The sequence below is a fragment of the Esox lucius genome, chromosome 7, assembly GCF_011004845.1.
Source record: "Esox lucius isolate fEsoLuc1 chromosome 7, fEsoLuc1.pri, whole genome shotgun sequence".
NCBI classification, from domain to species: Eukaryota; Metazoa; Chordata; class Actinopteri; order Esociformes; family Esocidae; genus Esox; species Esox lucius.
Genome location: NC_047575.1, coordinates 4174272 through 4196924, shown reverse-complemented (window position 1 = coordinate 4196924; position 22653 = coordinate 4174272). Strand labels below are relative to the sequence as shown.

The 22653-nt window shown below is 40.6% G+C and overlaps 2 protein-coding genes across 2 annotated transcripts; both read right to left on the bottom strand.

Moving 5' to 3' along the window:
- Positions 1–764: 764 nt before the first annotated feature.
- LOC105010794 (claudin-19-like) lies at positions 765–4707 on the bottom strand. Its single transcript, XM_020048116.2, has 4 exons — positions 4140–4707; positions 3817–3901; positions 1267–1377; positions 765–1127 (listed from the first exon to the last, which is right to left on the bottom strand). The coding sequence occupies exons 1-4, from the start codon at positions 4297–4299 to the stop codon at positions 1019–1021; spliced, it is 465 nt and encodes a 154-aa protein (XP_019903675.1). The 5' UTR covers positions 4300–4707; the 3' UTR covers positions 765–1018.
- A 6670-nt stretch (positions 4708–11377) lies between these two features.
- On the bottom strand, positions 11378–21770 carry LOC105010793 (claudin-15). The gene is given in 7 exon segments (XM_010870394.4): positions 11378–12316; positions 12467–12577; positions 13138–13219; positions 15995–16159; positions 21413–21535; positions 21538–21597; positions 21600–21770. Coding segments are annotated over 7 exon segments (678 nt in total). The 5' UTR covers positions 21628–21770; the 3' UTR covers positions 11378–12207.
- Positions 21771–22653: the final 883 nt, after the last annotated feature.

Sequence of the window (22653 nt, the reverse complement as noted above, 5' to 3'; positions counted from 1 at the left end):
TTGTACAAATCTTCAGTTTCTTGGCCATTTCTTCCATGGAATTGCCTTCATTTCTCAGAACAAAAATAGACTGAAGAGTTTCAGAAGAAAGTTATTTGTTTCTGGCCATTTTGAGTCTGTAATCGATGCTCCAGATACTCAACTAGCCTAAAGAAAGCCTGTTTTATTGATTCTTTACTGAGCACAAAAGTTTTCAGCTGTGCCATTGGAACGTGACATTGGAACACAGGACTGATGGTTGCTGATAACGGGCCTCCGTACGCCTATGTAGATATTCCATAAAAAATCTCCTGCTACAAATGTCATTTACAACAAAGTCTACACTGTATTTCTGATGAATGTGATGTTACTTTAATGGACAGAAAATATGCTTTTCTTTCAGTAACAAGGACATTTCTAAGTAACCACCAACTTTTGAAGGGTAGTGTATGTAAAAAATGTTTATGGGAAATATACTGGAAAAGTCTTGAACTAAGTACAAAAAAATTTATAATTGTATGCCATGAGTTATATTTAGCTCTAAAATACATTTGTAATGGGTAAAAACATTTACCAAAATAATGTTATCATAAAATACAATTCCATCCAAAATCCCATCAGAAATGTATGATTAAAATGTTTTCATTATTAACCCATATTCCTGTATAACAATTTAAATATACCCCAATATTTACGAAAAAATAAATAAGCATAACTTCATAAACATATAGTGTAACGTTTTTTTTGATAGATACAAGATACATAAATACAATCAAAAGCAAAATATGTTTATGAATGCCAACTGAGGAATAGATGGTTTAAAAAAGCTGGTTGTTGGTAATTTGTTTGTCCAGAAGGTAGGTCTTTCCTGGTTAGAAGGAGTTATGGTGGGTTTGAGGTTTGAGATACAGTCCAGTTGAATCTTGAAACAGGCTTTTTCTCAAAGGGAAATTATATATGTTATGTGTGGCATTTTCTCTATGCTAAAGCACAATTGTCATTTTGAATTAGAGTAACCTTAATTATTCCCATTTTAACTTCAGATGTAAGCATTCCTCCCATATTGGCTGTGGGTGAGTGCTGAGGGATGAGATCCTGGTGCAGCAGAATAAACTGTCCCTCTGGTGGGAGACTGGTATGGGTAAGGCCTGGGGAAGATAATTTTTTATGGGTTGAACTGTTGCAGAGCAACACCACTATTTGAAATAAACTAACATAGATAAACAACTAAAAATCAATGACAAACGTGCAGATAACACATCACATTATGACAAATGAAAAACATACAGTTTCTTCTCACTGGACTTGAATCTGCATGCACATATCAGGCATGAACCAGCACAGATAGCGAGTGCAGCTGAGCCCCAGCCAAAGAAGAGGCCCTCTCCGATATCAAACCTGAAACAACAGAACCGTCAACATACAGTAGCTACTATCTTCCACCTACAGTAGACCAGACATTAAACGAGTGAGTGTTGCAGAAGTATATGTTATTTTCTTCCAAACGTTTTGTGTATGTCAACGACTGTAGCAAATCCCACCTCTCCCTTCATGAAATGCATACCAATTTACATAAACCACTGAAAGATGAACAAGGAGATATTATTTAAAGATAATTCACCAAAAACAATCTAGGTTTCCCCTTTATCTGTGGATTCATTCTCAGAGTACAGAAAATAAGTTGTATGGCTCCAAGTAAATATTCTTCAAAGATCGTGAATTACAACATCTTCCCAGTCAGAGATTAAGCCTAAAAAACTCAATGGGAATGCATTTGTTGTCCTGGATTAATTGCCCTTATATGTATTTCAGGTAAGAAAAATCGAAAACCCGATGTACAGTGGATACAAAAATTCTAAACACCCCTGTTAAAATGCCAGGTTTTTGTGATGTAAAGGAATGAGACAAAGATAAATAATGTCAGAACTTTTTCCACTTTTAATGTGACCTTAACTGTGAACAATTCAATTGAAAAACAAACTGAAATCTTCGGGGCAAAATGATAAATAAAAATCTTACAATAACCTGGTTGCATAAGTGTGCACAATCTCTTATAACTGGGGATGTAGCTATGTTCAGAATTAACCAAACACATTCAAACTCATGTTAAATATAAATCATTACACATCTGCCATCATTTAAAGTGACTCTGATTAATCACAAATAAAGTTCAGCTGGATTTTCCTGACATTTACTTAGTTGCATCTCAGAGCAAAAGCCATGGTCCACAGAGAGCTTCCAAAGCTTTAGAGGGATCTCATTGTTGAAAGATATCAGTCAGGAGAAGGGTACAAAATAATTTCCAAAGCATTAGATATACCATGGAACACAGTGAGGACAGTCATCATCAAGTGGAGAAAATATGGCACAACAAAGACATTACCAAGAACTGGATGGAGGCTTCCAAGAGGCCTACAGCAACATTAAAAGAACTGCAAGTACTGGTTGTGTGCTACATGTGACAACAATCTCCCGTATTCTTCATATGAATGGGCTATGGGGTAGGGTGGCAAGACGGAAGCCTTTTCTTACAAAGAAAAACATCTAAGCCCGGCTGAAGTTTACAAAAACAAACATAAAGTCCCCCAAAAGCATGTGGGAAAATGTGTTATGGTCTGATGAAACCAAGGTTGAACTTTTTGACCATAATTCCAAAAGGTATATTTGGTGCAAAAACAACACTACACATCACCCTAAGAACACCATACCCATAGTGCAGAATCATGCTTTGGGGCTGTTTTTCTTCAGCTGGAACCGAGGCCTTAGTCAAGGTGGAGGGAATTATGAACAATTCCAAATACCAGACAATTTTGGCACAAAACCTTCAGGCGTCCGTTAGAAAGCTGAAGATGAAGTTTAACTTTCAGCACGACAACAACCCACAGCACACATCCAAATCCACAAAAGCATGGCTTCACCAGAAGAAGATTAACGTTTTGGAATGGCCCAGCCAGAACACAGACCTGAATCCATCTGTGGGGTGATCTGAAGAGGGCTGTGCACAGGAGATGTCCTAGCAATCTGACAGATTTGGAGCACTTTTGCAAAGAAGAGTGGGCAAATATTGCCACATCAAGATGTGCCATGCAAATAGACTCCTACCAAAAAAGACTGAGTGCTGTAATAAAATCAAAAGGTGCTTCAACAAAGTACTAGTTTAAGGGTGTGCACACTTATGCAACCAGGTTATTGTGATTATTATTGAATTTTTTTCAAAGATTTCAGTTTGTTTTTCAATTGAATTGTTCACGTTATGGGTCACATTAAAGATTTAAAAAGTTCTGACATGATTTATCTTTGTCTCATTCTATTACATCACAAGAACCTGGCATTTTAACAGGGGTGTGCAGAATTTTTTTTAATACACTGTATATGCACTTAGCATGTTAATGTCATATTAACTTTGTTTTTTAACCAAGGCAATCTATCAACTCTGATCTTCCAAGCTTGGTTTTTGTTGTGAATTTCTGTAGTACTTTACTCCCAGTATCTTATTTTGCCATGTAATTATAGATAGGTTGTCGTATCTATCTACTTAATGTAGGTATGTTATTGTGATTCAAATATGCTAGAAAGTATTTTGGCGAAAAATGCATCATAATCTGATATCTACAAAAAGTACAGAATGACATTTCACTGATTGGCCCAATGGTAGAACAGAAGCGCTCAGTTTGCAGTGGTCTCTTAATTTAAACCCTTCTGTTCCTCACTCAAAACCTTCCTTTTCATCTTTTTTGGAAAGGAAAGAAAAAGGTGCAGTGGTCTGAATTTTTTCCAAAGCTGTATGTTTCCTTGTTCAATTTGTTTGGGTACACCTATTTGTTTCAATTAACTTACTTTGGATTCACTGGGTTCAACGGGTTAAAAAAATCCTGGGTGATGTTGACCGCATACCATGACACAGCAATCATTGTACACATACCTGGAGAGGACAGACAGATAAAGGAATAAGATACTTGTCTTACCGCAAGCCTGTAGTCTTAGAACAGCATTAGCAGAATGATGCATTACTAAACACTCCCACAAATAAAAACAAATCTCTCATGAAGAGTTAAAGATATTATTTAACATCTGGGTAACAAAAATCACAGTAATCTTGAGTGCAAATGTTGTGTGCAGTGATGTATTTTCTTTTTTAAAGCAACAGGAGGCAGTGTTACCCTGTAGAAGGTAGAACACTCCACCCATCCCAGACATCTTTCCCTTTAGGATGTAATTCTCTCCTCCTACTTTGGAGCACTTCATCCCCACCAGAGTAGCCAGGATGCCAAATGCCCCCATCAGGATAGAAGAAATCATCAGAGCCCGGGATGCCTGCATGTAGCCTGTAACGATGGATTAATGACTATGGGCCTTGGTCAGACGTATTGGACCATAAAGACACATGCTTCGCACGTCTGGTCCTTGAGTATTCCCAATAACACCATTGTTGGCCTTGCCTGTTGCCATTTGGCTGTTAGTCAGACACTGCGTGTCAATGAGAACTTATTTTTGTTGTGTATCATTATATTGAGTTGAACATAATAATAATCATCTAGTACTGTTTTATTCTCATTCAAAAGCAATCATACTGAAGCACATCCGGTAAATTAAGTACATACCCCTTTGCATCAGCCCTTTGGCAGAGGTTGTAACAGGCTTATATGTCTAATACATATAAGACATAGGGTGCATTTAGGGCAATCCAAGATTTTTATTGCTATCCAATCTTCTTAGCTGGCAGTAGTTACCAAGCCTCATCTAACACCAATGCAAAATAAGTTTTTTGACTGTTAACATAAATAATATATATGATTTGTTTAACATCATGAAATTATGTAAAATAATAAATTATAGTGAGCATTCTCACAATGTAAATATGTTTTCTTAGCAGGGTTATTTGCCAACGACATTAATAAGAGGAAAAATTTACTCGAATAAAATCTCAGTAAAATGTTTACTTCAGGCGTTCCTTCAAGTGCACGTTGCAATTCATAGCCTACTTATATCTGAAAAATGTTTTCCCCTGTCAGTTTCCAACAAGAGACAAGCTACAGCTGTTTTATTGACAGAATGGTTAATTGAAACCAGAAATTACCTACCAGACAGAGCAAGCAATGATGGAAACTCCTGGCAATCGTGAACCCCAAGCGAGTCAGCAGCGCAGGACATCCATAGATTTTCATAGGTGGTTAATGCCGTAATAACGTTGCCTTCATCCTGACCAACTTTCCAACTTCTATTCATTATGGTAACCCCCGCTAAAACCCAGGAAAAAAACCCAAGGAGAGATGCGACAGCCTCCACAGCCGAGTTCATTTTTTTACTGAATGTATAATGGTGTTTCATATAAATTCCCGCAGACGGTTCCTTTCTCTTCTGTAGCCTACGTTATCTGTGGGCAGTTGTGTGCGGAATCGTATAGGTGCAAACTACAGAGCGAGGCAGGTAGTGTTCATAATAGAATAGGTGGTGATGCTTTAAAAACTTCCCAATAGCCTACCCCACTCACAAATCTCAACCACTCCTTGATTTCCCAAGCACCTTAAGGCTCTGTACATTTTTTTAAAATTATATAGGCTACCAAAAATCATGATCTCTTATCTTTCTATGAGGTTAAAGCTGGGTAAAAACTATGATGAACAATGGTAAACCTGTGCGTATTTGCATTATTAGTTTCACCACGTCCCCAATTCACCCTTTTCGATTTCTCAGTGTTTAACTTCAAGTGTGTTGTATGTTTAACCAGCATTTTCAATCTGTGCTGCTATTTTAGCAATGTCTCTGTTTAATTTATTTTTAATCTTAATGCTGCTAACCTGAAAAAATAAACATACAAAACACAATAATATCAGTAATCCCTGGAATTGGCTAAACTTGTGTTGCATATTTTATGTAATGTACAGCTGTGTGTCGTAACCCCCTGGCCTAGGTATGGGCACTGCAATGCTGGGCTAGTTGGCTGAAGGGGCCGGTTGTTCAAAAGTTATCTACCTGGATTTGGCCTATGGGATTGGATTACTTATGAATAGAAAAGTGGAACAGATAAGTTGCTTGAAATGGGACTCTTATTCATTATTTCTACAGATTTAATCTTATCCAATAATCAAAATCCACGTCGATAACTTTCCATGCAACAAAAGATTAGTATTGTTTGTGTGCCCTTATTACATTCAAGTCACACCATTTATTGTAAGAATATTAAGCCTTTTATAACACAATGAAGTACAAAATTACAGTATATTTATTTAAATAAAAAAAGTCACCTAATGAGATTCGCAAGACGTCATGTCTCACTGGAACAGATGTTTTTAAAAAGTGACGCTTTGAGAAGTTTCATCCCCTAGATTTTAACAGAAAAAAAACAAAAGCACCATGTTTTTGGCCCATTTTTGTAGAAAACCCTATCTCCAGGCTATTAATCATGGTTTGCTAGATTTATTAGTGTCACTTTTTAATAATATCTGTGAATAGTAAGGAGATATTTATTTGTTGACATTTGTGATAGTGCCAAATAATCCCTTGTCTATGACACAAAGCTTAAAACCATGTTAAGACACACTGGGGTTATAGGAAACAACAATGCGATAAAAAAATTTTTGGCCTTTTGGACTGGACTGTAGAAAAGAAGACAATTGCTTTGAATAGCCATTTGTGAGCATCATAGAGGTATTTACTATATATATTTCATAGAGACACATACAGTACTATCCTATGAAGGTCCTAACAATGCACTTGAACTTAAGATGTTTTTAGGAAACCAAACTAGAAAAAACATTATAGTATTCCCCCAGCTATCCCCGGTTCCACATTGGCGAAAATATCCGCGGAAAGTATCCGAAATTCTAAAAACGCGCTAATTTCAGCCATCCATGCGTCGATCCGGTTAAAAGTCTTTCTATAAAAAAACCCCATAAAAACACTTTTATATATTTACAAGGGTTTTATACCTTCTGTACTATAATCATCTGTCGCAGTTTATAGTGACATGTTGAAAGACAAAGAAAGCGATCTCAGTTGCCAATCACAATGTTTTTACAATATTATCATACAATAAGACCATGGAAAGGGTAATGGGGCATTTTGTGTAGGGTAACTGGGGTAATGGGGCATGTTGTGTAGGGTAACTGGGGTAATGGGGAATGTTGTGTAGGGTAACTGGGGTATTGGGGCATGTTGTGTAGGGTAACTGGGGTAATGGGGCATTGTGTGTAGGGTAACTGGGGTAATGGGGCATTGTGTGTAGGGTAACTGGGGTAATGGGGCATGTTGTGTAGGGTAACTGGGGTAATGGGGCATGTTGTGTAGGGTAACTGGGGTAATGGGGCATGTTGTGTAGGGTAACTGGATGTTAGGGAGTGATTTTTAAGGGTGCGTCACTTATCCGCCATTTTCCACATCCGTGAGGTTCGCAGAACCGATGACTCGCGGATACGGGGGATGTCCTGTACTTTTTTACCCAATGTGCCAAGGACTTGAATGATAGACGGTTGGCAATTTTTTGGTTTGATTTCTTGACCAATTAGTTAGTTAAGCACCCACACATTTGTTTTATATGCTTTGTTCTAGTGTAGTTCTGCCCATAACATCACATCACATAATGCTAGTTAATTTTGGAGTGGCAGTGGGACATTTCAGCATAAGGGTGGAATTCTGTAAAATTAGGAAATTATGATGGAAATAATTATTGTAAATGTACTGCAAATCTACTCTATACTGTCCCAGTGAATGCCTCATACACTCACCAAAGGATTATTAGGAACACCTGTTCAATTTCTCATTAATGCAATTATATAATCAACCAATCACATGGCAGTTGCTTCAATGCATTTAGGGGTGTGGTCCTGGTCAAGACAATCTCCTGAACTCCAAACTCATCATCATCATCATCTTCTTCCGCTTCATCCGGGGCCGGGTCGCGGGGGCAGCAGTTTAAGCAGAGATGCCCAGACTTCCCTCTCCCCAGACACTTCCTCCAGCTCTTCCGGGGGGACACCGAGGCGCTCCCAAGCCAGCCGGGAGACATAGTCCCTCCAGTGTGTCCTAGGTCTTCCCCGGGGTCTCCTCACGGTGGGACGGGACCGGAACACCTTCCCAGGAAGGCGTTCCGGAGGCATCCGAAACAGATGCCCAAGCCACCTCAGCTGACCCCTCTCGATGTGGAGGAGCAGTGGCTCTACTCTGTGCTCCTCCCGGGTGACCGAGCTTCTCACCCTATTTCTAAGGGATCGCCCAGCCACCCTGCGGATAAAGTTCATTTCGGCCGCCTGTATCCGGGATCTTGTCCTTTCGGTCATGACACAAAGCTCATGACCATAGGTGAGAGTAGGAACGTAGATTGACCGGTAAATCGAGAGCTTTGCCTTACGGCTCACCTCTTTCTTCACCACGACAGACCGATACATTGACCACATTACTGCAGAAGCTGCACCGATCCGTCTGTCAATCTCCCGTTCCATCCTTCCCTTACTCAAGAACAAGACCCTTAGATACTTAAACTCCTCCACTTGAGGCAGGCACTCTCCACCAACCTGAAGTGGGCAAGCCACCCTTTTCCGACTGAGGACCATGGCCTCAAATTTGGAGGTACTGATTCTCATCCCCACCGCTTCGCACTCGGCTGCAAACCGTCCCAGTGCATGCTGAAGGTACTGGTTTGAAGGGGCCAACACGACATCATCCGCAAAGAGCAGAGACGAAATTGTGTGGACCCCAAACCTGATACCCTCTGGCCCCTGGCTGCGCCTAGAAATTCTGTCCATAAAAATTACAAACAGAACCGGCGACAAAGGGCAGCCCTGCCGGAGTCCAACATGCACTGGAAAGAAGTCTGACTTACTGCCGGCAATGCGGACCAAACTCCTGCTTCGGTCGTACAGGGACCTGACAGCCCTTAGCAAAGGACCCAGGACCCCATATTCCCAAAGCACCTTCAACAGGATGCCGCGATGGACACAGTCGAATGCCTTCTCCAAATCCACAAAACACATGCGGACTGGTTGGGCAAACTCCCATGAACCCTCCAGTACCCCATAGAGGGTATGGAGCTGGTCCAGTGTTCCACGGCCCGGACGAAAACCACACTGTTCCTCCTGAATTCGAGGTTCTACTATCGGCTGTATTCTCCTCTCCAGTATAATGGCATAGACTTTCCCGGGGAGGCTGAGAAGTGTGATCCCCCTGTAGTTGGAACACACCCTCCGGTCCCCCTTCTTAAAAAGAGGGACCACCACCCCGGTCTGCCATCCCAGAGGCACTGTCCCCGACTGCCACGCGATGTTGCACAGGCTTGTCAACCAAGACAGCCCCACATCATACAGAGACTTGAGGTACTCAGGGTGGATCTCATCCACCCCCGGTGCCTTGCCACAGAGGAGTTTCTTGACTTTCTCAGTGACTTCAGCCCGGGTGATGGACGAGTCCACCTCTGAGCCCTCAGCCTCTGCTTCCTCAATGGAAGACGTGACGGCGGGATTGAGGAGATCCTTGAAGTACTCCTTCCACCGCCCAATGACATCCCCAGTTGAGGTCAACAGCTACCCACCTCTACTGTAAACAGCGTTGGTAGGGCACTGTTTCCCTCTCCTGAGGAGCCGGACAGTTTGCCAGAATCTCTTCGAGGCCAGCCGATAGTCCTTCTCCATGGCCTCAAAAACTCCTCCCAGGCCCGAGTTTTTGCCTCCACAACCACCCGGGCTGCAGTCCGCTTGGCCTGCCAGTACCCGTCAACTGCCTCAGGAGTCCCACAAGCCAACCAGGCCTGATAGGACTCCTTCTTCAGCTTGACGGCATCACTTACTTCCGGTGTCCACCACCGGGTTCGGGGATTGCCGCCTCGACAGGCACCGGAGACCTTACGGCCACAGCTCAGAGCGGCTGCTTCGACAATGGTGGTGGAGAACATGGTCCACTCTGACTCAATATCTCCAGCCTCCCTCGGGATCCAGTCGAAGCTCTGCCAGAGGTGGGAGTTAAAGATCTCTCTGACAGGAGACTCGGCCAGACGTTCCCAGCAGACCCTTACAGTACGTTTGTGTCTGCCGAGTCTGTCCAGCTTCCTCCCCCGCCATCGGATCCAACTCCACCAGGTGGTGTTCAGTTGACAGCTCCGCCCCTCTCTTCACCCGAGTGTCCAAGACATACGGCCGCAGGTCAGATGAAATGAGCTACGACCGACACCCTTATACTTGAACATGGTGTTCGTTATGGACAAACTATGACTAGCACAGAAGTCCAATAACTGAACACCACTCGGGTTCAGATCAGGGGGGCCGTTCCTCCCAATCACGCCCCTCCAGGTGTCGCACGATCTCAGGCTCCTTCCCCGCCAGTGAGGTGATGTTCCACGTCCCTAGAGCTAGTTTCCGTGTCCAGGGATTGGGTTGTCGAGGCCCCCGCCTTCGACTGCTGCCTGATCCTCTCTGCACCGACCCCTTATGGTCCCTCCTGTAGGCGGTGAGCCCACGGGAAGGCGGCCCCACGTCGCTCCTTCAGGCTGAGCCCGGCCGGGCCCCATGGGGAAAGGCCCGGCCACCAGGCGCTCGCATACGGGGCCTCGGCTGCGCCATACCGGGCGACGTCACGGTGCTCGAAATGTAACTCATCATTGAAGGGTTTTGATCACACAGTTGCTTCAATGCATTTAGGGGTGTGGTCCTGGTCAAGACAATCTCCTGAACTCCAAACTGAATGTCAGAATGGGAAAGAAATGTGATTTAAGCAATTTTGAGCATAGCATGGTTGTTGGTGCCAGACAGGCCGGTCTGAGTATTTCGCAATCTGCTCAGTTACTGGAATTTTCATGCACAACCATTTCTAGGGTATACAAAGAATGGTGTGAAAAGGGAAAAACATCCAGAATGCGGCAGTCCTGTGGGCGAAAATGCCTTGTGGATGCTAGAGGTCAGAGGAGAATTGGCCGACTGATTCAAGCTGATAGAAGAGCAACTTTGACTGAAATAACCACTCGTTACAACCGAGTTATGCAGCAAAGCATTTGTGAAGCCACAACACGCACAACCTTAAGGCTGGTGGTGGTGGTGTAATGGTGTGGGGGATGTTTTCTTGGCACACATTGTTTCTGACCATGTCCATCCCTTTATGACCACCATGTACCCATCCTCTGATGGCTACTTCCAGCAGGATAATGCACCATGTCACAAAGCTCAAACCATTTCAAATTGGTTTCTTGAACATGACAATGAGTTCACTGTACTGAAATGGCCCCCACAGTCACCAGATCTCAACTCAATAGAGCATCTTTGGGATGTGGTGGAACGGGAGCTTCGTGCCCTGGATGTGCATCCCACAAATCTCCATCAACTGCAAGATGCTATCCTATCAATATGGCCCAACATTTCTAAAGAATGCTTTCAGCACCTATTTGAATCAATGCCATGTAGAATTAAGGCAGTTCTGACACAGTATTAGTATGGTGTTCCTAATAATCCTTTAGGTGAGTGTATATGCATCTAAATATAATAATTACTGTAATAATTACTTTTTTCCTTCACAATAAATAAAGTATTTGTTTTGTCTAATGTATATTAAAGCCGTTTCAATCAAAACCAGTAATTTAAACTCATACATTTTGCCAGCTTAGAAAAAAGAGACAATATATCAGCAATATTGCACTGTCAACTAATCGGTTGAGCATTAGTTTAAGCATTGTTTGAGTATTACCCTTTTACCACTTGAGGGTGCCAAATCATTTGTGAGAGCACACAAACCACCTTTTTGCAGCATGATTTCCATCTTCTAGGAATAAACGGTGTTCTTCATTTGATGAAAAGCTAATGATTGTTCTCACTATTGGCCTGTTTTCCTGTTTTAAATGCCCCAATATTTATACAAAATAAGCTTAGATACAAAAATCTACATTACTTTTGCCAAAATTCAATATACTTCTAAATTTACAATCAAACAGCTTTTAACAGCTACAGTGTTTCTCAGGCATTGTACATACAAAGATACAATATCAAAAGCATGACTTGTTTGTTAATGCTATCTCTGAAACAAATTTCTGTGGTTAAAAAATGTGAGTCATTGTTCACTTGTTTGTCTAAACATGAAGTTGGTCCAATTTTGAAACAGTTAAGATGAGGATGAGAATAGGGGTACATTCCAAAAACCATATATTCTATACTATCTATGCCATTTTTCACTGCTAAAACTCAATTGTCATTCTGAATTTGAATAACCCTTTCTTGACCCTTAATCCCTGTGAGTTGCTGTTGTTCTAATATTCTATCAGACATAAGCATTCCTCCCATATTGGCTGGGGATGAGTGCTGAGGGATGAGATCCTGGTGCAGCAGAATAAACTGTCCCTCTGGTCGGAGGCTGGTGTGGGTAATGCCTTGAAGAGAGAAGAAATAGATGTTTGGGTCAAATAGTTGTAAAGTAACCTGAAAATGCCTCCTTTGTAATCAAGACTTAAAGTAATCTAAAACTGATACCTAAACAACACATGCCCAAAAAATGCTGATAACACCACATATAAACGTACACTTTATCCTCATTGGTCCCAAACCTGCATGCACATGTCAGGCAGGAACCTGCACAGATGGCGAATAAGCCTGAGAACCAGCCAATGAAAAGGCCATCTCCAATCTCAAACCTGCAACAACACACTTGTCAACATAGCTACTATAAAACTTGGAGTATTGCTTAGGGTCTATTCACATCAAGAAGACAACATTCCAATTAATTTCAACTAACATTTAAATAACACTATAAGGCAACAAGAGCCAATATGCACTATATACCATGTACAATTCACCTTACTAAATATGCTTAACTATAAACCTTTAAGAGCTGATTAACAAAGGTTAATCTATAGAATAATATGACAAGATACTTGCAGATCACTGCAATTGTATTTATAGTACATATGTCACATGACATTTCTCAGACCCCACTAGCCCGATTCAGACAAAACTTTGGTGAATGATGCATCTTGCCATATCGACACAAAACAAAATTCCACTGATTGGCCAAAAAGTTCACTATTATATTAATAAACTGAAATGAAATTATTTTGTCAAAAAAATCTCAGAAACCACATGCTTAACTTTGACCAAACTTGGAATGACGTGTCTTACTATAGAGAATTTACAAAATTACAATTTGCCTTGTTTTACTTATATGGGTTCTTATGGGTGTTTAAATGTAACTTACTTTGTTCCTTGGTAAAACGGGTTAAAGAAATCCTGCACAATGTTGGAAGCATACCAAGACACAGCGATCATGGTACAAATACCTGACAGACATATAAAGCAATAAGACACATGACTTTCTATTATGAAGGATAAAATCTGCTGCATGATGAAATAATATATAAAGCTTTCTTTCCTTTCCAAAAAAGTTCAAAATTAATGTTTTGAGTAAGGGACAATTCACTGATTGGCCCAATGGCGGAACAGAAGCATTACATTTACAGTGGTCTATTAATTTTAACCCTTCTGTTCCTCACTCAAAACCTTCCTTTTTGACTTTTTTGGAAAGAAAAGAAATAAGGTGCAGTGGTCTCTTAATTTTTTCCAGAGCTGTATGTAAAATATTAAATACAAAACAAAATGAATGAAGTCAAATAACAGGAGAAATAGTTATATTTACAATATAATATACCCTGAATAACAGATGAGTGTTTTGTACCTACCCTTTCCCTTTGACTAAATGTTATTTCGTATTTTGGGGGGAGTGCGTTCATGTTTTGGGGAGTAGACATCTGCAGTTTGTTTTTAGTAAGTGTTTCAAATAATATTTTTCTACAAAATAGATTCAAACGCCTGAGATATTCTCCATTTAAACTTTCTTGTTGGTCCGTCTATCAGTTTTGCGTTGACTTGGCTTTTGATCCTCACAGTACTATCCTTCCCATCCTAAACCACCCTAGATTGGCTTATACTATTCCGGTCTCGTTTGGTAAGAGAAGATGAGGAGGATACACGTTGTGTTATTGTTACTAAGCAAGATTCTACAAAATGCCCCTTTAAGACATTTACAGATGTGCTAAAATTTGTTGGTACCCCTCCACAAAAAATGAAGAATGCACAATTTTCCCTGAAATAACTTGAAACTGACAAAAGTAATTGGCATCCACCATTGTTTATTACATGTTTAATAGAAATCAGACTTTGCTTTTTTTATTTTTTATTCAACATAATATTGTAAATAAGAAAACAAATGAAAATGGCATGGACAAAAATGATGGGACCGCTAACCTAAGATTCCGTTGCACAACCTTAAGATGCAATCACTGCAATCAAACATTTTCTTTAGCTCTCAATGAGACTTCTGGACCTGTTAACAGGTAGTTTGGTCCACTCTTCCTGAGCAAACTGCTCCAGCTGTCTCAGGTTTGATGGGTGCCTTCTCCAGACTGCAAGTTTCAGCTTTTTCCATAGATGTTCGATAGGATTCAGATCAGGACTCATAGAAGGCCACTTCAGAATAGTCCAATGTTTTGTTCTTATCCCTTCTTGGGTGCTTTTAGCTATGTGTTTTTGGTCATTATCCTGTTGGAGGACCCACGACCTGCGACTGAGACAAGCTTTCTGACACTGGGCAGTACGTTTAGCTCCAGAATGCCTTGATAGTCTTGAGATTTTATTTTGCCCTGCACAGGTTCAAGGCACCCTGTGCCAGGTGCAGCAAAGCAGCCCCAAATCATAACTGAGCCTCCTCAATGTTTCACTGTAGGTATGGTGTTCTTTTCTTTGAAAGCTTCATTTTTTCGTCTGTGAACATAGAGCTGATGTGACTAGAGCTGATGTGCCAAAAAGCTCCAGTTTTGACTCATCTGTCCAAAGGACATTCTCCCAGAAGGATTGTGGCTTGTCAATATGCATTTTAGCATATTGTCCTCCTGGTTCTTCTTCCATGGAGCCCACTTTCACTCAAAAAGCGACAGATGGTGCGATCAGAAACTGACGTACCCTCCACCTTGGAGTTCAGCTTGCATCTCTTTGGCAGTTATCCTTGGTTCTTTTTCTACCATTTGCACTATCCTCCTGTTCAATCTGGGGTCGATTTTCCTCTTGCGGCCGTGCCCAGGGAGGTTGGCTACAGTTCCATGGACCTTAAACTTCTTAACAATATTTGCAACTGTTGTCACAGGGACATCAAGCTGCTTGGAGATGGTCTTGTAGCCTTTACCTTTACCATGCTTGTCTATTATTTTCAAACAACTCCCTCCTTTGCTTTCTCTGGTCCATGTTCAGTGTGGTGCACACAATGATACCAAACAGCACAGTGACTACTTTTCTCCATTTAAATAGGCTGAATGACTGATTACAAGATTGGAGACGTGTGTGATACTAATTAAAGAAACTAATTAGTTTGAAATATCACTATGATCCAGTTATCTATTTTCTAAGGAGTACCAACAAATGTGTCCAGGCCATTTTAGAATATCTTTGTAGAATAAGCAATAATTCATCTCTTTTCACAGCTTCTTTGCTTTATTCTATGACATACCAAAGGCATGCAAGTATACATGATACAATAGCTTTCAATTTCATCACTTTTCAGGAGGAATGAAGCATTATTTCAGTGAGCTGTAGGGGTACCAACAAATTTGAGCACGTCTGTACGTTTGCTACTAGCCATGAAGCTTTACTGAACTGTAGCTCCGGTATCAGGGTCAAATCTCAGTGTTCTCAGTGTACAACAATGCAGTCCAATCAGAACAGCTCAAACCTAACTGAAAGTCCTACCCTATAAAGCATTTGTATTATCATTGCATGCACAATATGGAAGCAACAGCTGAAATGAATACATACATTTTGTATGTTCATTTAACTTTTTCACAATTGACCTTACTATTTTGTTATTCTCTAGGTGATTATAATTGTTTTCAGTTCATTTTTTCATATTTATTTAACTATTTGACTCATTTAGTCTTTATTCTATGTATTCATTTAATACTTAATTTACTTATTTATGAGAGAATCACTTTTGACTATACAAGATAAAATAAATATCAGATTCTGAGAGAATGAATGTTCTTTGTAGCAAAAGGAAGCAGTGTTACCCTGGAGAAGGAACAACACTCCCCCGATCCCAGCGATCTTCCCCTTCAGAATGTAGTTCTCTCCTCCTATTTTGGAGCACTGCATCCCCACCAGAGTAGCCAGGATACCAAACAGCCCAATCACAATTGCAGCAATCATCAGAGCCCGGCATGCCTGGATGTAGCCTGTAATTGGAGAATAATGACTATGAGCCTTGGTAAAATGTAGTGTACATTATAGAGAAGGGTTTCCCAACTCCAGTCATTAAGCTCTTACTCTGTGAGCTGTATTGAAACCAGCGCAGTACATTACTAAAATGTCTGTTGTTATTGCTATCCCATTTAGTTAAAGGTTGATCACTTATTCTCCCACCAATGCTTATTAAGAGGATTCTTGACAAAAACAGGTTTGTGGAACCCTGGTTAATGTATGAAGGATTTCAATGTTTACAATGTAGGGACATACTACAGCATATCTTACACAAAGTATCTTAACATTCTGCCACAGAGTATATTAATACTCTGTCTTATATTATAAAGCAAGCATTGAACAGTCTGGTCACTTTATCCACTAGCAACAATAATGACCATCAGCAGTCGATACTCTGATAAAATGACATTTTGTAGACGATTATCTGTACCTATGTACTTTAGGAGGATGCTTCCTACTTAAAAATACAGTATAGATTTTTTTCCTCAGTGGAATCTGTTGTCGACCAATTGAATTTGAATATGTTGGGTTTCTGTTGAGGTAAAGAGACAGTGGTTGTATTTCAGAATGCTTTTTTATTTTAAGTATGAATTGTATCACCATTCTACACAAAAGGTTTGTGGTGGAACAATGTACTTTTAGAAACTCATAAATGAGCTGCGAGCTAATGGTAGATTGCGATCTATCTGTTTAACACCACGTGTATACACTCACCTAAAGGATTATTAGGAACACCATACTAATACTGTGTTTGACCCCCTTTCGCCTTCAGAACTGCCTTAATTCTATGTGGCATTGATTCAAATAGGTGCTGAAAGCATTCTTTAGAAATGTTGGCCCATATTGATAGGATAGCATCTTGCAGTTGATGGAGATTTGTGGGATGCACATCCAGGGCACGAAGCTCCCATTCCACCACATACCAAAGATGCTCTATTGGGTTGAGATCTGGTGACTGGGGGCCATTTCAGTACAGTGAACTCATTGTCATGTTCAAGAAACCAATTTGAAATGGTTTGAGCTTTGTGACATGGTGCATTATCCTGCTGGAAGTAGCCATCAGAGGATGGGTACATGGTGGTCATAAAGGGATGGACATGGTCATAAACAATGCTCAGGTAGGCCGTGGCATTTAAACGATGCCCAATTGGCACTAAGGGGCCTAAAGTGTGCCAAGAAAACATCCCCCACACCATTACACCACCACCACCAGCCTGCACAGTGGTAACAAGGCATGATGGATCCATGTTCTCATTCTATTTACGCCAAATTCTGACTCTACCATCTGAATGTCTCAACAGAAATCGAGACTCATCAGACCAGGCAACATTCTTCCAGTCTTCAACTGTCCAATTTTGGTGAGCTCGTGCAAATTGTAGCCTCTTTTTCCTATTTGTAGTGGAAATGAGTGGTACCCGGTGGGGTCTTCTGCTGTTGTAGCCCATCCGCCTCAAGGTTGTGCGTGTTGTGGCTTCACAAATGCTTTGCTGCATACCTCGGTTGTAACGAGTGGTTATTTCAGTCAAAGTTGCTCTTCTATCCGCTTGAATCAGTCGGCCCATTCTCCTCTGACCTCTAGCATCAACAAGGCATTTTCGCCCACAGGACTGCCGCATACTGGATGTTTTTCCCTTTTCACACCATTCTTTGTAAAACCTAGAAATGGTTGTGCGTGAAAATCCCAGTAACTGAGCAGATTGTGAAATACTCAGACCGGCCCGCCTGGCACCAACAACCATGCCACGCTCAAAATTGCTTAAATCACCTTTCTTTCCCATTCTGACATTCAGTTTGGAATTCAGGAGATTGTCTTGACCAGGACCACACCCCTAAATGCATTGAAGCAACTGCCATGTGATTGGTTGTTTAGATAATTGCATTAATGAGAAATTGAACAGGTGTTCCTAATAATCCTTTAGGTGAGTGTAAATGCAGCCATAGTAGACCATCATTACATAATTTGTCCAACGGGTTTACATACATAGTTCGGTAGTAACAATAAATTTGGTTTCCAAAGCAGTCGGTGTAGGCTTTTTGCCGCTCATATCCACTCTTTTGGAGATAACTGACTCAAGACTATATTAGTCAGAGAGGGCATAGATCTTGATAGTCTAGCAGCACATAATCTCCCAGGAACATATTTGTAGATGTTTGCATCCTTCAAATCTCCTCAAGAGACAGAGAGATTTGGCCCATAGACTTGCTGAGAGGGAAGGTGGAGTTCTTTGTTCCGGTTCTGCCCTTTACTCCAATCTCAAAGTAGACAGCCCCTAAACCCTACACCCTCAACCCTTCAAACAAGAGACAGTGATGATCAGAGTTGACAAGGAGTCTGACCAATGACATCTGAGCATGACACAAGAATGTAGTTGTAGTTGACCAAGGGGCCAGGGTTACAGTCAGCAGGCACATATTCCTGGGCTCTGTGGTCGGAATGGGTACTGCAACCAATGGCTTATCGAGTCCAAAAAGACAGTTTCAATATAAAGTCCTGTAGAGAAGTCATTTTTCGAAATTTCCAAAATGATTTTGATATTTATTTTGTGGAAAAATATCCTTAGAATATTTCCACGAATTTTCCATGGAGACGATTTATTTCATCACACACAAACGAATGTATTAACGTTTTTGGTTTATTCTGTAACATGAACGAGTTTCAATCACAGTTACAAGCAGAAGGAAAAACTGAAAATCACTCACACGCAGATTGTAATCTTGTAATGGTAGATTTGGGTACATTGCCCAAGGCATTTTATCCTGTTTTTAACCTGTTACCATTAGACAAAGCAAGAAGCACTACAAGATAAAAATACCTGTGTTGCTGTCAACTGCACCAACCATTTGGACTCGCAGCTGCCAAGGAGTAAGTCATTTGTTTTATGGATTTGGGTTATGATTTTGAGTTCGACATGATTTTTCTAAGATGCCTGTTGATCGAGAAATTTATCAAAATCAGAATCAGAGATTTATTGCCAAGTAAGTTTCACACCAAACAAGGAATTTGTTCTGGCCCGTTGGTGCAATAATTTATACAAAAGGAATAAGGGAAATTAAAATAGAACAGTGGACTGAGCATAAAAACAGTAGACTGAGAAAATGTTGGCAAGTAAAGAAATGTTTACTTGGCTTGGCTGAACTAAATTTCAGCAGAACTGGGATTGTGAAACAAGAACTAGTTAATATGGTAGCGCCCATGAATCTGTGGCAGATCACATTGAAAATGAATTGCCGCCATCTTAGAATCTGTCCCCTTGTAGTTGACACGTGACTACAATTTGCATTTAATTGTGGGTGATATCAACATTGTTCACTTATTCCTTCAAGCTAAATCAAGGTCTGGGGGGAAAGTTTTGTAAATTGGCAGATAAGAATAAAAACTACAATGGTTTTGATAAACATTCCCCTAGTAGTGGTTCTCAAAATAATTTGGACCAGCACCCACCTATTCACTATCTAGGTCCTTTACCGCCCCCCCCCCCCATTGGATATGATGCAGGCTAATTGCCCTGAATATGAATGATTATTATTATTATTATTATTATTATTATTGATGTTATTATTATTGCTGTTACTATTGTTATCATCAAAAATCATAAAAAAGCACATCATTGAATTAAAAACAACAGATTAATTAGTTTCCCAGGGAAACAAACAGCTGCCAATCAGAAACAGCTTGCAATTTAACATTAAAATCTTAATTAAACAACAGCCAATCAGAAATGCCAAACAATAATCATTCTAATGAATTGTTCCAACGGAAAACAAGCTGGCACATAAACTGGCAGACTTGTTGCAGACCAAAGTTTTTTGCAAGTAGTTGAAACTTGAAATTCGTATTGTTGTGAATCTTCGGTGTAAAATCGCCTTAAAACAAACACCTCCATGCCCCCCTTTCCAGAATATTGCTTCCAGCACCCCCGTCGTCCTCTGAACGCCCCCAGGGGGACAGTACCACCAATGTTGAGAAACACTGCCCTAAGGGAAGGTTGCTAAGCAGGGCTGGCTCCAGGCACAGGCAACATAAGACGTCGCTTAGGGCCCCCAACCACTAGGAGGCCTCCGACTGCTAGGGAGACCCCAACCGATAGGGGAGAGGGGTACCCAAATGAAATTTTGCTTTGGGCCCCAAAAGGCTAGGGGCGGCACTGTGGCTAGGGGAAGTGCTTAGGGACTGTCTACTTGCTGAATTGAGTCCAGCCCTGATCTCCTCTGCTAACACATGGATCCAGAAAATCATTAAGCATCTGACATATTATGCATTAATTTCGTTATTAGGTAAGACTGCAGACTACAGACTGACAGATTTTTTTTATATATTCCAAATGTTTTTTTTCACCAAGTATCTACAAATGTGAATAATGGTCACTGTGTACTGGAGTATGATAACTTTTAAAATACTTACCTAAGTAGAGCAGTCACAACTAACACAGAACGTTCCCTTAACATTCCCTAAATATTTTTCTTTGGTTCTTAGAAAAATTATTTTCACAGAACGTTCTGAGATGTGTTTTCCTTTCTAATTATACAAAGCATAATGGGTGTTTATAAAAGCGTTATGAGTCCAAACAATATAAACCTTGTATTTGTATCAGTTTAACAGGCTACAAAAAGTCAATGATGCATCATAGAACAGTACTAAGCGATGAAGTGTGTGTGTGATTCTTTTTCTCATTTATTTATCATTTATATAAGTCTACTAGTTAAATATTAGCAGGTTTACCAAAAAGTGTATTTTCATATAGTGCAAGTAGGGTAGGAATTTTAACCTCTGAAAGGAGCAGCAAGGCCACTAAGAGTTGGGAACTCACAATCCTAAGTACCCTGATATTAGTGTAACTTATATTTGTGTAAAGAAACACAATCTTATTTGCCTATTGTCTTATCCACACACCAAACTTTAGAAGCTAAAAAAATGCTTTCAGAGAACCTTCAGAAAACATTCCCAGAATCTTCCCAACGTTGTAACCTTCAGATAATGTTCCCAGAACATTATCAGTACGTTCTCAGAACATTCCCAACTTTGTAACCTTCAGAGAACATTTCCTGAACGTTGTTAACTATGTAACCTTGGTGCATTGTTCAAGCAATGTTCCCCTAAACCACAATAAACTTTTCCAGAACGCTCTGGGAACCAACTTTTGTTAGTTGGATTGTTTTCTCAATTAGTTCCCACCGAGACATAGGTTACAGCTTCATTAATTGACTGAATTAAACCGTAAGTAACATACCAGACAGAGCAAGCAGTGAGGGAAATTCGCGGCAATCGTGAACTCCAAGCGAGTCGGTTGCGCAGGACATCCATAGATTTTCATATATAGTTGATGTTATAATAGCTGCTCCATCGTCTGAATCGATTTCCAATATCGATTTTGTATTGAAACCCCTGCCAACACCCAGGAAATAAAACCAAAGAAAAGGCTACAGCCTCAACGGTCGCGTTCATGGTTCTTTTATGAAAGCATAGCGTTTTCCATCACTACATAATATCTGCGCGCAGTCTGCGTGAGATTCCGGGGGAACGCGCACTTGTTCTTGCGCGAGGCAGGCACTGTTCATAATGGAACGATTGGTGATGCTTGATAAACAGAAACTGCTCCACGGGCTACCCTACGCACACCTACCACTCCTGTATCGATTCGTGCCTATTCTCATTGCATCTTTTTCACAGAACTTTCATATTTAGTGGCAGACAACTTGTGATGGTGAAACATGAATTATTTTTAACATTTTCACAAACATGGGGTGAATATTATTATTTAAAGAATATGTACAATGCTAAAATAAGCTTTCCAGTAACTTCTGCTGCCAGCAGCAGCTCTGTGTGTTGGGCCTGATGCCCAGCACATGGATTGCATAGCAAATGCTTGTTATGGGCAGGGGCGGACTGGCCATTTGGCAATTCTGGCAAATGCCAGAGTGGCCGGACCATCTGTTTTGGGTGGGCTGATCAGATTATTTTAAAATATATATATAAATAAATTATTTTTTACAGGCCGACGGTGCATAGGAGGGTTTTTTATGGCTTGCACAATTTTACTGTGGTTATAAAACTCCATATTAAGCATTTGTCCCAGTGGGCAACGGCTGGCCTGGTCCAAAGATGGGCCGACCAGATCAGAGTTTGCTCAAATTGGTACATTCAGTCAAAATCAAACACGTCATCAGAGAGAGTGCAACACAAGCTGATATTGATATTGTCAGAACAGAAAACAATAGCTAGATAATGGACTGTAAAAAAAGGAAAGGTAGTGCTGAAAACGTTTGAGAAAGCAAAAAAGGGCTCTTAAATCCAATGCTGCCAAATGCATGAAATTAACCAAACTATTTTTGAAAGGTTTAACGGTGCCCTATACAGCATTTTCCATTTAAAATTTCTCGATAATAACCTTTATGTACCATCAGTTAATGTTAAAAAACAGTCTCTGGCAGTGTCAGGACTTACACTATCCCCAGTGCCATCATTGCAACT

Bases quoted from the DNA above. Each gene is read 5' to 3' on its own strand.
- LOC105010794 (XM_020048116.2), bottom strand. From the start codon at position 4,299: ATGCAGGCATCCCGGGCTCTGATGATTTCTTCTATCCTGATGGGGGCA. The intron at 1,378-3,816 runs GTAAGTTAATTG...CTGTTGTTTCAG, and splicing joins TTGAACCCAGTGAATCCAAA to GTTTGATATCGGAGAGGGCC. The intron at 1,128-1,266 runs GTATGTTTTTCA...TATCTTCCCCAG, and splicing joins AAGTCCAGTGAGAAGAAACT to GCCTTACCCATACCAGTCTC.